The sequence below is a fragment of the Squalius cephalus genome, assembly GCF_949319135.1.
Source record: "Squalius cephalus genome assembly, contig: scaffold_93, whole genome shotgun sequence".
Taxonomy (NCBI): Eukaryota; Metazoa; Chordata; class Actinopteri; order Cypriniformes; family Leuciscidae; genus Squalius; species Squalius cephalus.
The window spans coordinates 12501-28234 of record NW_027645802.1 but is presented as its reverse complement, the minus strand read 5'-3'; the positions used below and the strand labels follow the sequence as shown (position 1 = coordinate 28234).

General features: G+C 46.7%; 1 protein-coding gene across 1 annotated transcript in view; it reads right to left on the bottom strand.

Annotated features, from left to right (window-relative positions):
* The window catches only part of lsamp (limbic system associated membrane protein), a gene marked incomplete at its 5' end in the record, with an annotated part of 57573 nt that overhangs the window by 33574 nt on the left and 8265 nt on the right, over window positions 1-15734 (bottom strand). Inside the window, one exon of the mRNA XM_079899000.1 lies at window positions 1148-1273. Coding sequence (XP_079755126.1) covers window positions 1148-1273 — 126 coding nt within the window. The remainder of the gene's footprint in view (window positions 1-1147; window positions 1274-15734) is intronic.

Below are 15734 nucleotides of genomic sequence, written 5' to 3'. Positions count from 1 at the left end.
ACGTGCAGTGACACACGCATCTACTGTGAGTGTGTGTGTATGTGTGAGAATGTGTGTCTGTGTGTGTGAGTGAGTGAGTGAGTGTTTGTGAGTATGTGTGTGTGTGTGTGTGTGCGCACACTGTTTTGACCTACATTATGAGGATGCAAAGTCCTTATATTGTAGTGTGTATTCAGGTTTCAGGCCACACCCCCTACATTATGAGGGCATTCCAATGTCCTTGTAATTCAAACTGCAAAATAAACATACTAAACGATTTTTTTTTATTAAAAAGTTTGTGTGTGAGTCACCGAACAGCAGAAATGTGAAGCTTGTGTTTCTGTTCAATGATTTACGTGAATCCTTCAGTATAAATGTGTTATTTAAGATGAATCTGAATCTAAATCACTAATCGAGCTCATCTCATCTGACCTGTTTCAAAGACATTTTCAATGTTTGAGACTCACAGCAGAAGTGACTCGATTACAGACACATGACACACGAGTCGGTTAATGTGAAGAGCTGGTTTAGAGCTGGTTTAAGGCTCAGAACTGGTTTAATGTTACACTGATAACACTTGATTAATGTTCCAGCTGGTAAAAAGCCTTCGTCTCTGACCTTTAGTGACTTGATGTAGAAAGCATCGATCCAGTGCCATACACACACACACACACACACACACATACACTCTCTCTCACACACACACACACACACACACACCGCTGGTCAATACTTTAAACAGCATTCAGCTCTTTTCAGTAAATGTGGCTCCCAGCGCGTCTGCTGCAGTCGATGAGAAAGATCTTCAGGACAACAGATACACTGTGAACATGAAACCACTGATCAACCACACACACACACACACACACACACACGCTAATCAAAAAGCTGCTCCACATGATTCACACACACACGTTTCTCTCGCTGACACTCCTGTCTGACAGAAAGAACATGCTGACAGGATCCAGTCAGAGCGATGGAGTTCTTCTGTGAGTCTGAACGACATGCGGACACTCGAACCAACAATCACTCTAGACTGACGGTTGCTGGGGTATTATGAGTGGTTTCTATATCTTCTTTCTGTCTGGTGTTCAAGAGTCCTGCAGCCTATAGTGAAGACTGACCTGACGACCAGAGGATTGCCAGCAGCTGATTGGCTATCTCTCACCTGACGGGTTGAGCAGTCTCCAGGTGATGGAGGGATCTGGCCTCCCATTGGCCAAACACGTCAACGTCACGTTACTGCCCTCGTTCACAGTGATGTCCTCCGACACTTTATAGATGATCGCAGGAACTGAAAGAGAAAAACCAGAGCAGAACAACATGAGCTGAGGGATGCTGGAAGATTTGTGTTCAGATACAGGTCTCTTCAGTCCGCCTGACCTCGTGACGTACGCTCATAATAAACTCTGTGTTTAATGAGGATGTTGCAGAGCATCAATAAAGTCAAACGCATGTGAAAATATCACACACACATCATTTGTTACAGGCCGCAGACACTCTCATCCATTACACCAACACTTGTCTGATCAATGCGCACACAATCCCATATATTCATCAAACCCATGCGCCATTTAATGATGCTCTTTGTCATTTTCTTGATTTATTGAGTCTGAGATCAAGACTGAAACAAACTCAGAGCTGCAGCTTCAGCAAAGCAAACCTGCAATAAATCAGATAGAGAGTCTTTTATTCAGTCTGTGAACATTCACTCGTTCAGTCGCTATCATCAAACCCCGCCCCTTCAATCACAAACTCCGCCCCATTCAAGCTCAAACTCCGCCCCTTCGACCCCAAACTCCACCCCTTCAGTCTCAAACTCCGCCCAGGTCTGTCCCCCACCGCTCTGAGGAGTTCAGTTCAATAAAGGAATTATGCAAATCAGGTTACACGCCTACAACATTTATACTGATCACAATGTGCACAGAGCTCTTTGTGTTAAAGGTACAGTGGAAATGACCACAGAATACGAAATTCATTACAGCCTGGACTGACATCATATAATATGACTGCTGGGGAAAAAGTAACCGTTGAATGCAAGGCCATTAAAGCATCCGGCAGAACGAGAGCTCAGAGCTGTTCAGGACGAGATGAAGACCGTAGGTTAGTAGATAGACGAGATGAAGACCTCAAGTCCTCGACTGTGGGTTAGTAAATGGACAGTCGTCAGTGTCTGATAAATGATGTTCACTAGGTGGCAGATTGAGTCTGTTCCTCACAGCAGTGGCTCTACACTCCATTCTCTCTCTCTCTCTCTCTCTCTCTCTTTGTGTTCTCCTTAACCAATCACTGTTGCCTTTTTAAAAACACACACACTCTCTCTCCTCAGTGCGGCTCTGTCTTTCTCTCTAACATGCATGAAATTGGAATTGTAGTTGAAGCAGGACTGACAAGAAAATACATGTTTCTCCAAGCCCAACAAGAATAGACTCATAACCGCACACACACACACACACACACACACACACACACAGGGCTGGGATGGTGCAGGAGGAGGATGGGTGATGTTGAGAGACGTGAGTTTGGGGCCTTGCAGGCTTTGTTCGCTCTCTTCGCTGCTTTGGAGGCAGAGGTGGAAATAGGAGAGTGGAAAGTTGGTTATATGGATACATACAGATATATATACATATACCCTATATACAGTATATGTAATGAAGTTCGTCATTGTGGGAAGAAGGAGGCGGAAACCGGCGAACATTCAACAGATTTTAATATCAAAAATAAAACAAATACTAAACGAAAATAAAAGACAGCAGCCCCTCACGGACGATTGCTGTCACATCAAATAAAACATAAACATCAAATAAAATCCAGGGGTCCGTTCTTCGTACGTCGCTAACTCACTTAGCTGGATTTGATTGTTGGCGATTTGGCATGATCTTGGATTGTTTGGTTCTTCGAAGCTCATCATGGACTTGCTGTCATAGCAACATGTGCGCAAACTTAAACCGGCTCGGGAGCAGCTTATTTCATGTTAACAGGATTAGATCCCGGCTTCATAAGCGGAGCTGATACGGGAAGTCCAGCGCAGCGCGATAGTGCACTTTCTTTCTGAGATATATAATTTTTCTCGTGATTCGTGAGATTGTCGTTTTTTGTCGCTTTTATGTTTAAAAAACAGGTTTAGTTTTTTTTTTTTTTTTTTTTTTGTGGCATTTCCAAGCCACTTAAGACCCAATGTTGTAAAGCAGTTTTTTTTTTTTTTTTAGGCTATCATAATTTTTTATGAAGATCATACAATCATGACCATGCCGATTACAGATATGTCACTCAGGCTTCACTAACGTGACTGGTACCATAGACTATAGGCTAAACCATAGACTGCCATCAAGGCCTCAATGAAGGGGATTATGTGAACAGAAAGGGGATTCACAATGTAAATTTGTGCAGCCCAGTTACTATTGTGATTCTTAATATTCCAGATTAGTAATATTATATCAAATTTAAAAAAGGCAGTTGACTAAAATCTTCCATATCACAAATGTGAAAGCAAAATGGCCAGGATCTGTGCATGACTTAAGAATTTTCAGAGATTCACATTTATGCACATTATTTGAAAGTGGTAAGAAAAGTTCCACAATTAAATATCAAGCTCACTGTATTACACACACTTATGCTGATCCTAACAGAACTGCATTTGTTCATAGGTGATTATGACATGTTCCTGCAGACAGGTGTTTTATGACCCCATTCCCTGACCCAAACCAGTTACAATACAGCTCTAGCCAGGACAAGGGCACACAATGAAATGAACCTTAGCTAAAGGGAAGATTTCAGTGTCTGAAAAGTCTGAGGGTTGCACACCTGACAGGGCCTGGGACATTGTTGCATGTGCCATATTACACAACACTGCCAAAAAAAAAAACACTTTTCATTAAATGTTTAATAAAAGACAAATATGCTTAGTTCCTTGAGGTTTATTTCAATTGTTCTTTGTAAAGAAAAGCCAGTGGTCTAGTGCCTGCAACAAGAGATATTAGACACATGCCTCATGCAACAAATAAAAAGGAGAAGTTGTCTATCCACTGCCCACCTGTAGGCCTATGCCTCCTCTGTCTGTGCAGACTCTTCTGTAGGCCTTTCTGTAGATGTGGAATCCTGCAACTTATATTGCAGCCATAAAGCATACAAGTATAAATGAAGTAAAGTTATTTATGCACTTGCAGGTAGGCTAGTTCCTCCATATGACAGTTATCTGAGAGGGTTTATTCGCTGGCCAGTGCAATGGAAACAAATGGACATTACAAAGTCTTATACTTTCTTTCCTTTGGAAAGTTAGAAAATGTCCACTTACTGCACATATTTCAGCTCCACTTTCTTGGGAACAGATACAAGTGTTGGTGTATTGTGTAAAAGTGCACAAAAGAGGAAAACTCAATGTCATTACAATGAACTACACTCGGGAAAAATGTGATCAATAACTCATGGCAAAATATAACATAAGTTTATCAGTTTTCACTTTCACAAGTCAAAGCAATTCATCATTACTCAAGATTTAACAGTTGAAATGACTATACGGCCTTAATTTAATGCAGCAAAATTATTTTACAGTGTAGGCTACTAAGATCTTTTCTATTTTTTTCTCAGCCTTTTTCTTGGTTGCTTTTATAAACAGAACACGATTTATTTAACAGTGCCTTTTATAAAAGAGACTATAATATAACTAAAAATTACCATTATGTAGAATATTTTTGTACTTCACTTTTATTTGTTCCCATGTTCTAGCGTGGTGACTCTGACATTACAATGCACAAAGTAATTATGCAATTATTAAAATACAAAAATATAGGCTAATAAGTGATAAAAACATCTAACATGGCCACTTCTAACAGATTTAAATTGTCTGCTACTTTTTGCCAGCCCTCTCTCCTGGCTTTTGCAGACTTTGAGGTGTTCTCTGGCGTTAGGGTTAAACATTAAAATTCCGAATAAACTTCGATTATTAGTTCTTGCTCTGCTGAGGAGAAAAACTGAGCGCGCTCTTTGGCCACGCTGATCAGCCAATAGCAGCGTTGCTGATCAATGTTTCTACTATCGATACATATCAGTCGCGTTGAGTCATGTTTAGTCATGTTGAGTCGCGTTCAGTCGCGTTCAGTCGCGTTGAGTCTAGTTGAGTCAGATTTAGCCGCGTTTAGTCGTGTTGAGTCGCGTTCAGTCGCGTTCAGTCGCGTTGAGTCTAGTTGAGTCATATTTAGCCGCGTTTAGTCGTGTTGAGTCGCGTTCAGTCGCGTTCAGTCGCGTTGAGTCTAGTTGAGTCATATTTAGTCGTATTTAGTCATGTTGAGTCGCGTTCAGTCGTGTTGAGTCTAGTTGAGTCATGTTTAGTCGTATTTAGTCATGTTGAGTCGCGTTCAGTCGCGTTCAGTCGCGTTGAGTCTAGTTGAGTCATATTTAGCCGCGTTTAGTCGTGTTGAGTCGCGTTCAGTCGCGTTCAGTCGCGTTGAGTCTAGTTGAGTCATATTTAGTCGTATTTAGTCATGTTGAGTCGCGTTCAGTCGCGTTCAGTCGCGTTGAGTCTAGTTGAGTCATATTTAGCCGCGTTTAGTCGTGTTGAGTCGCGTTCAGTCGCGTTCAGTCGCGTTGAGTCTAGTTGAGTCATATTTAGCCGCGTTTAGTCGTGTTGAGTCGCGTTCAGTCGCGTTCAGTCGCGTTGAGTCTAGTTGAGTCATATTTAGCCGCGTTTAGTCGTGTTGAGTCGCGTTCAGTCGCGTTGAGTCTAGTTGAGTCATATTTAGTCGTATTTAGTCATGTTGAGTCGCGTTCAGTCGTGTTGAGTCTAGTTGAGTCATGTTTAGTCGTATTTAGTCATGTTGAGTCGCGTTCAGTCGCGTTCAGTCGCGTTGAGTCTAGTTGAGTCATATTTAGCCGCGTTTAGTCGTGTTGAGTCGCGTTCAGTCGCGTTCAGTCGCGTTGAGTCTAGTTGAGTCATATTTAGCCGCGTTTAGTCGTGTTGAGTCGCGTTCAGTCGCGTTCAGTCGCGTTGAGTTTAGTTGAGTCATATTTAGCCGCGTTTAGTCGTGTTGAGTCGCGTTCAGTCGTGTTGAGTCTAGCTGAGTCGTATTTAGTCACGTTTAGTCGCATTTAGTCGTGTTGAGTCGCGTTGAGTCGCATTGAGTCGCATTCAGTCGAGTCGTGTTCAGTCGTGTTGAGTCTAGTTGAGTCGTATTAAGTTGCGTTGAGTCGTATTAAGTCGCGTTGAGTCGTGTTGAGTCGCGTTCAGTCGCGTTCAGTCGCGTTGAGTCTAGTTGAGTCATATTTAGCCGCGTTTAGTCGTGTTGAGTCGCGTTCAGTCGCGTTCAGTCGCGTTGAGTCTAGTTGAGTCATATTTAGCCGCGTTTAGTCGTGTTGAGTCGCGTTCAGTCGCGTTCAGTCGCGTTGAGTCTAGTTGAGTCATATTTAGCCGCGTTTAGTCGTGTTGAGTCGCGTTCAGTCGTGTTGAGTCTAGCTGAGTCGTATTTAGTCACGTTTAGTCGCATTTAGTCGTGTTGAGTCGCGTTGAGTCGCATTGAGTCGCATTCAGTCGAGTCGTGTTCAGTCGTGTTGAGTCTAGTTGAGTCGTATTAAGTTGCGTTGAGTCGTATTAAGTCGCGTTGAGTCGTGTTGAGTCGCGTTCAGTCGCGTTCAGTCGCGTTGAGTCTAGTTGAGTCATGTTTAGTCGTATTTAGTCATGTTGAGTCGCGTTCAGTCGCGTTGAGTCTAGTTGAGTCATATTTAGCCGCGTTTAGTCGTGTTGAGTCGCGTTCAGTCGCGTTCAGTCGCGTTGAGTCTAGTTGAGTCATATTTAGCCGCGTTTAGTCGTGTTGAGTCGCGTTCAGTCGCGTTCAGTCGCGTTGAGTCTAGTTGAGTCATATTTAGCCGCGTTTAGTCGTGTTGAGTCGCGTTCAGTCGTGTTGAGTCTAGTTGAGTCATGTTTAGTCGTATTTAGTCATGTTGAGTCGCGTTCAGTCGCGTTCAGTCGCGTTGAGTCTAGTTGAGTCATATTTAGCCGCGTTTAGTCGTGTTGAGTCGCGTTCAGTCGCATTCAGTCGCGTTGAGTCTAGTTGAGTCATATTTAGCCGCGTTTAGTCGTGTTGAGTCGCGTTCAGTCGTGTTGAGTCTAGTTGAGTCATGTTTAGTCGTATTTAGTCATGTTGAGTCGCGTTCAGTCGCGTTCAGTCGTGTTGAGTCGCGTTCAGTCGCGTTCAGTCGCGTTGAGTCGCGTTCAGTCGCGTTCAGTCGCGTTCAGTCGCGTTGAGTCTAGTTGAGTCATATTTAGCCGCGTTTAGTCGTGTTGAGTCGCGTTCAGTCGCGTTCAGTCGCGTTGAGTCTAGTTGAGTCATATTTAGCCGCGTTTAGTCGTGTTGAGTCGCGTTCAGTCGTGTTGAGTCTAGCTGAGTCGTATTTAGTCACGTTTAGTCGCATTTAGTCGTGTTGAGTCGCGTTGAGTCGCATTGAGTCGCATTCAGTCGAGTCGTGTTCAGTCGTGTTGAGTCTAGTTGAGTCGTATTAAGTTGCGTTGAGTCGTATTAAGTCGCGTTGAGTCGTGTTGAGTCGCGTTCAGTCGCGTTGAGTCGTGTTGAGTCGTGTTAAGTCGCGTTGAGTCGTGTTGAGTCGCGCTCAGTCGCGTTGAGTCACGTTTAGTCGTATTTAGTCGCATTTAGCCGTGTTGAGTCACGCTGAGTCGCATTTAGTCGTGTTGAGTCACGCTGAGTCGTATTTAGTCGTGTTGAGTCACGTTGAGTCATATTTAGGCCGCATTTAGTCGTGTTGAGTCGTGTTGAGTCGCGTTCAGTTGTGTTGAGTCTAGTTGAGTCGTGTTAAGTCGCGTTGAGTCGTGTTGAGTCGCGTTGAGTCACGTTTAGTCGCGTTGAGTCGCGTTAAGTCGTGTTGAGTCACGTTGAGTTTAGTTGAGTCGTGTTAAGTCACGTTGAGTCGCATTGAGTCGTGTTGCGTTGAGTTGCGTTGAGTCGTGTTAAGTCTAGTTGAGTCGTGTTAAGTCGCGTTGAGTCGTGTTGAGTCTAGTTGAGTCGTGTTAAGTCGCGTTGAGTCGTGTTGAGTCTAGTTGAGTCGTGTTAAGTCGCGTTAAGTCGTGTTTAGTCGCGTTGAGTCGCGTTCAGTCGCACTGAGTCGTGTTGCGTTGAGTTGCGTTGAGTCGTGTTAAGTCTAGTTGAGTCGTGTTAAGTCGCGTTGAGTCGTGTTGAGTCTAGTTGAGTCGTGTTAAGTCGCGTTGAGTCACGTTTAGTCGTGTTGAGTCGCGTTAAGTCGTGTTGAGTCACGTTGAGTTTAGTTGAGTCGTGTTAAGTCACGTTGAGTCGCATTGAGTCGTGTTGAGTCGCGTTAAGTCGTGTTTAGTCGCGTTGAGTCGCGTTCAGTCGCACTGAGTCGTGTTGCGTTGAGTTGCATTGAGTCGTGTTAAGTCGTGTTAAGTCGTATTTAGTCGCGTTGAGTCGCATTGAGTCGCGTTGAGTCGCATTCAATGACCCATTCATAAATGACTCGATGGCTCACTCAATAGCACAGTAACTAACCTCATCCTACTGATGGTTTTAGTCTCATTTTTTAAAGGATCACTTCACTTTTATTGAACATTTTTCATAATTTTTTTTATTTATTTTCTAAAGATATTTAAGGGGGCAAATGTTGTCCCTGAAAGGAAAAGGTGTGCTTGCAGTGGAAGAGAAGGGGAATGCAGAAGGATGTTAACACACACAGTTTGGGAACCGTTGCTCTACTGTGTCAGACTCTGCGAGAGCACACACACACACTCAAACAAACACACACACACTGTTACGTTCCACGTGTGTTTTTGTATTTTCTATTGTTTTTCTCTTTTTCTCTTTTGTGCTTTTGTTTCTATTTGTTTATACAAATTATTCATAGGTTATGATCATTGGAAAATACGGCTGTCCATCATCATATATGTGACGTAACGACGTTACACATCACGACTGACGTTCGACCAATCCGCTGACGTTCTGGCAGTTTAAAAGGCCCCATTGACAAGGAGTGAATAGATCAGCACCAGATCTCATTCAACACCCTTGCCTTTGAGTTAAAATGTCAATAGAGTCATAATCAAGACATGTTAATGTTTGTTTATGCGGTGGTTTCGAAATCAACACACCTTGGGGTTTGTTTATTGTTGTTGCTGATGTATTATTGCACAGTTCTGAGAGAATGCACTGTCAGTGCTAGATCACTCAAAACTTGTATTAAGTGCAGGTATGTGTGTGTGTGTGTGTGTGTGTGTGACTGATCCCTGTGTTACACGCGGATAATCTGATTCAAATGCAGTGTGTTGTAGGTAGTAATCACTTAGCATTTTGTCTTGATTTTAGTTTTTGTTTGTTGACCTCATATTCTACTGATTGTTGGCCTTTATAAATCCATCTTCAAAAACAATGGTAGATAGCATTGTTTTTGTTAGTTAGTTGAAGAGTGTTTGCCATATACTGTATCTTTTCTGTTTTAGCCAGCATAGTTTATTTAAGGCGTCGTATACGCTGAAGATATCGGGTTTGTTTCTGCATTTTTCTTTTGGTAGGTTGTTTTAGAGGTTTGGGTTAAATAGTTATTCTATTTTGATTATCTCATTGATTTGGTCGACGCTCTTGTTTTCTTGGATTTCTGTTTACTTGTCTTTCTTTTATATTTATGAACTGTTTTGTAAACTTATTGCACCTTTTCAATTAAAACATACTTAATGTTAATTTTTCTGCTTCTTGGTTGTTTCTGGGCAATTCCGCGCAAAACTGTCACATCCATAACACCAACACAATGCAATGGTATTTAGTTAGCGTTATGGATGTGACATTTTTGCGTGGAATTGCCCTTCTGCTACTTGCACCCATGGCAACAGTTGTATCTCACTTAAATGTTGCGCAATCATCCCATTAACATCTTCAAGCACGTAACACACACACACACTCACACATACTCTCACACACACTCACACATATTGTGTCTGTGTTGAGGATCGTCAGAGCGAACGCTTCCTTTCTGTCTAAAACGCACACCAGAACAATAAACCTCCAGAGTTTGATCGATTCTGAAGATGAACGACATTTGGCTGTAATTTATTTAGTCAGGAGCCGTCCTTTATTTTGTGCTGCGTCGTAGAGCTGCTCATATTAATCTTGAGGAAAACTTGCACAGCCAAGTGGATCTTCTCTAATTGTATAAAGATTTATGATTTTGCAAAAACAAAACTGCACCATACAATACAAAGACTAATGAACATGTTCCTGCATGGAAAACAAGAATGGGCGTTTTTCTGCTCCCGGGAGGCGGCAGGAATAAATCTGGCCTAAAACACTGACGTGGAGAACATGAGCGCCAGGAGAACCTGCACATGTGACTGAGTAGAGCTTCAAAACAGCTTTACAGAAAATCATGTTAATGCTTATCAGAGAAACTAAACACTGGTCGAGAAATGCTTAAAAGCCAAGCTGAGTGCACTGCATTGTGGGATACAACATCTCATGCATGCATTATAACAATCGCAGAAGATCATCCCAGTGTTTCACACATAGAGAGTATCTGCAGTACTTACTAAATATTCAGCAGCGAGACTTTCTGTACACTCTCATGCAGAAACACACAGTTAAAGAGAACTTAATATGCTTTATTTCATGATCATCAGTGTTGCTGTTTGATCATGAAAAAGCTCCAGTTCTTCTCTATATCAGTGTCAGTGTTTCTGAACTCCCTGAAACACCTCCATTGTAGTCTTGAGTTTCTTCTGGGAACAAACACGTTACAATATTCCTCATTTGAATAATTCATACTCAGAATAAAGGGGCGGGGCCTGGTTAAGTTAGTTAGTAGTGTGTTGAAACCATAGACTGTATAAAAATATGGAAAAATATGTCAGTGTCCATGACATCACCCGTTGTTTCTGAAGAGCCGGCCGTTGCCATCTTGGCCGCGACAAGAGACACTCCCAGATAACTGAAAATGGACAGCGAGGCGGATTAGCTGAGGTGACGTGACGCTAACGCTAGCAGACAAACGGCTAGTAGTGACAGCAGCGGCAATCCACCTGTCACTCAAGTGGCCACGCCCTTAATTATCCACAACAATATAATTTAAACGTCTGAACGTCATTTCCCAAACACAATCAAAGCACTCGACCAATCACAACACACTGCTCCAGCCGACCAATCAGAGCACAGTGTGCTTTTCAGAAGGAGGGGCTTCATAGAGACAGGAAGTAAACAGAGCGTTACTGACAGACTGGGAAGAGAGGAGCCGCAACAATGGAAAATAATCAACATTCAAGCAGGAAAACCTGTTCTAGTAGAGCCTGAAACAACATCAAGACTTTGAGAAAGGTATAATATGGCTTTTATAAATAATCAGGCAAGCAGGTGAGAGTTTTTCTGTTCAGACTCTAAGAGACTCACATTCTTGTCAGCAGAGGCAGAGTAATGAGTGTGAAATTAACGCTGGATAATTAAGGAGAGCCAAACAAACGGCCGACATGTTCACACGTCTATGGATTAAATAACTTCACTGTTACAGATCGTCCATCGCAGTGATTAGTGGAGTGTGACGAGAGCCTTGACATGAGAATCTCTGCACAGATGACAGAGACACGGCGACTCTCACACACTCACACACAAACACACACCCACCCACACATACACACACATACTCACAGATGACAGAGACACGGCGACTCTCACTGGAGTGAACAACACTCACGCTAGAGGAGCAACACACACACACTTTACACTAACTCGTCTGTGTGACATGATGATATTAGATCATCACCCATTAAAATGTCTCTGGCTTCACAAAGAGATCATTGGTACTGTACTATCATACTTCATATTCAGTCATACAGTATTAATGATCTGACTGCACTGATGCAATCAGATGAGAACAAAACTTGAACTGAATTGTTCTGAATAATGACACTATTGTCTTTATAGAGCAGTTAAAACTGAAGTTGTTTAATAACGGATGAACTTTACACACAAACAGAATGGTGATGAGACATTTGTGAAGTATTTGGGAGTGTGTGACGGGAGTGTGTGACGGGAGTGTGTGACGGGTGCGAGTGACGGGAGTATGTGACGGGAGCGAGTGACGGGAGTATGTGACGGGAGCGTGTGACAGTAGTGTCGGACAGGAGTGTCTGACAGGAGTGTGTGACGGGAGCGAGTGACAGTAGTGTCGGACAGGAGTGTGTGACGGGAGTGTGTGATGGGAGTGTCTGACAGGAGTGTGTGACGAGAGTGTCTGACGGGAGTGTGTGACGGGAGTGTCTGACGGGAGTATGTGACGGGAGCGAGTGACGGGAGCGAGTGACAGTAGTGTCGGACAGGAGTGTGTGACGGGAGTGTCTGACGGGAGTGTGTGACGGGAGTGTCTGACGGGAGTGTGTGACGAGAGTGTCTGACGGGAGTGTGTGACGGGAGTGTCTGACGGGAGTGTGTGACGGGAGTGTCTGACGGGAGTGTGTGACGAGAGTGTCTGACGGGAGTGTGTGACGGGAGTGTCTGACGGGAGTGTGTGACGGGAGTGTCTGACGGGAGTGTGTGACGAGAGTGTCTGACGGGAGTGTGTGACGGGAGTGTCTGACGGGAGTGTGTGACGAGAGTGTCTGACGGGAGTGTGTGACGGGAGTGTCTGACGGGAGTGTGTGACGAGAGTGTCTGACGGGAGTGTGTGACGAGAGTGTCTGACGGGAGTGTGTGACGGGAGTGTCTGACGGGAGTGTGTGACGAGAGTGTCTGACGGGAGTGTGTGACGGGAGTGTGTGACGGGAGTGTCTGACGGGAGTGTGTGACGAGAGTGTCTGACAGGAGTGTGTGACGAGAGTGTCTGACGGGAGTGTGTGACGGGAGTGTCTGACGGGAGTGTGTGACGGGAGGGTGTGATGGGAGTGTGTGACGGGAGTGTGTGACGGGAGTGTCTGACGGGAGTGTGTGACGAGAGTGTCTGACGGGAGTGTCTGACGGGAGTGTGTGACGAGAGTGTCTGACGGGAGTGTGTGACGGGAGTGTCTGACGGGAGTGTGTGACGAGAGTGTCTGACGGGAGTGTGTGACGAGAGTGTCTGACGGGAGTGTGTGACGGGAGTGTCTGACGGGAGTGTGTGACGGGAGGGTGTGATGGGAGTGTGTGACGGGAGTGTGTGACGGGAGTGTCTGACGGGAGTGTGTGACGAGAGTGTCTGACAGGAGTGTGTGACGAGAGTGTCTGACGGGAGTGTGTGACGGGAGTGTCTGACGGGAGTGTGTGACGAGAGTGTCTGACGGGAGTGTGTGACGGGAGTGTCTGACGGGAGTGTGTGACGAGAGTGTCTGACGGGAGTGTGTGACGAGAGTGTCTGACGGGAGTGTGTGACGGGAGTGTCTGACGGGAGTGTGTGACGGGAGTGTGTGACGGGAGTGTCTGACGGGAGTGTGTGACGGGAGTGTCTGACGGGAGTGTGTGACGAGAGTGTCTGACGGGAGTGTGTGACGGGAGTGTCTGACGGGAGTGTGTGACGGGAGTGTGTGATGGGAGCGAGTGACGGGAGCGTGTGATGGGAGTGTGTGACGGGAGTATGTGACGGGAGCGAGTGACGGGAGTATGTGACGGGAGCGAGTGACTGGAGTATGTGACGGGAGCGAGTGACGGGAGTATGTGACGGGAGCGAGTGACGGGAGCGAGTGACAGTAGTGTCGGACAGGAGTGTGTGACGGGAGTGTGTGACGGGAGTGTCTGACAGGAGTGTGTGACGGGAGTGTGTGACGGGAGTGTCTGACAGGAGTGTGTGACGAGAGTGTCTGACGGGAGTGTGTGACGGGAGTGTGTGACGGGAGTGTCTGACGGGAGTGTGTGACGAGAGTGTCTGACAGGAGTGTGTGACGAGAGTGTCTGACGGGAGTGTGTGACGGGAGTGTCTGACGGGAGTGTGTGACGGGAGGGTGTGATGGGAGTGTGTGACGGGAGTGTGTGACGGGAGTGTCTGACGGGAGTGTGTGACGAGAGTGTCTGACGGGAGTGTCTGACGGGAGTGTGTGACGAGAGTGTCTGACGGGAGTGTGTGACGGGAGTGTCTGACGGGAGTGTGTGACGAGAGTGTCTGACGGGAGTGTGTGACGAGAGTGTCTGACGGGAGTGTGTGACGGGAGTGTCTGACGGGAGTGTGTGACGGGAGGGTGTGATGGGAGTGTGTGACGGGAGTGTGTGACGGGAGTGTCTGACGGGAGTGTGTGACGAGAGTGTCTGACAGGAGTGTGTGACGAGAGTGTCTGACGGGAGTGTGTGACGGGAGTGTCTGACGGGAGTGTGTGACGAGAGTGTCTGACGGGAGTGTGTGACGGGAGTGTCTGACGGGAGTGTGTGACGAGAGTGTCTGACGGGAGTGTGTGACGAGAGTGTCTGACGGGAGTGTGTGACGGGAGTGTCTGACGGGAGTGTGTGACGGGAGTGTGTGACGGGAGTGTCTGACGGGAGTGTCTGACGGGAGTGTGTGACGGGAGTGTCTGACGGGAGTGTGTGACGAGAGTGTCTGACGGGAGTGTGTGACGGGAGTGTCTGACGGGAGTGTGTGACGGGAGTGTGTGATGGGAGCGAGTGACGGGAGCGTGTGATGGGAGTGTGTGACTGGAGTATGTGACGGGAGCGAGTGACGGGAGTATGTGACGGGAGCGAGTGACGGGAGTATGTGACGGGAGCGAGTGACTGGAGTATGTGACGGGAGCGAGTGACGGGAGTATGTGACGGGAGCGAGTGACGGGAGCGAGTGACAGTAGTGTCGGACAGGAGTGTGTGACGGGAGTGTGTGACGGGAGTGTCTGACAGGAGTGTGTGACGGGAGTGTGTGACGGGAGTGTCTGACAGGAGTGTGTGACGGGAGTGTGTGACAGGAGTGTGTGAAGGGACTGTGTGACGGGAGCGTGTGACGGGAGCGAGTGACGGGAGTGTCTGACAGGAGTGTGTGACGGGAGTGTGTGATGGGAGTGTCTGACAGGAGTGTGTGACGGGAGTGTCTGACAGGAGCGTGTGACGGGAGTGTCTGACAGGAGTGTGTGACGGGAGTGTCTGACGGGAGTGTGTGACGGGAGTGTCTGACAGGAGTGTGTGACGAGAGTGTCTGACGGGAGTGTGTGACGGGAGGGTGTGATGGGAGCGTGTGATGGGAGTGTGTGACGGGAGTATGTGACGGGAGTGTCTGACGGGAGTGTGTGACGGGAGGGTGTGATGGGTGCGAGTGACGGGAGTGTGTGACGGGAGTATGTGACGGGAGCGAGTGACGGGAGTATGTGACGGGAGCGAGTGACGGGAGCGAGTGACAGTAGTGTCGGACAGGAGTGTGTGACGGGAGTGTGTGATGGGAGTGTCTGACAGGAGTGTGTGACGAGAGTGTCTGACGGGAGTGTGTGACGGGAGGGTGTGATGGGTGCGAGTGACGGGAGTGTGTGACGGGAGCGAGTGACGGGAGCGAGTGACGGGAGTGTCTGACAGGAGTGTGTGACGGGAGTGTGTGATGGGAGTGTCTGACAGGAGTGTGTGACGGGAGTGTGTGATGGGAGTGTCTGACAGGAGTGTGTGACGGGAGTGTGTGATGGGAGTGTGTGACGGGAGCGTGTGACAGGAGTGTGTGACGGGAGTGTGTGACGGGAGTGTGTGACGGGAGCGTGTGACGGGAGTGTGTGACGGGAGTGTGTGACGGGAGCGTGTGACGGGAGTGTGTGACGGGAGTGTGTGACGGGAGTGTGTGACTGGAGTGTGTGACGGGAGCGAGTGACAGGAGTGTGTGACGGGAGTGTGTGA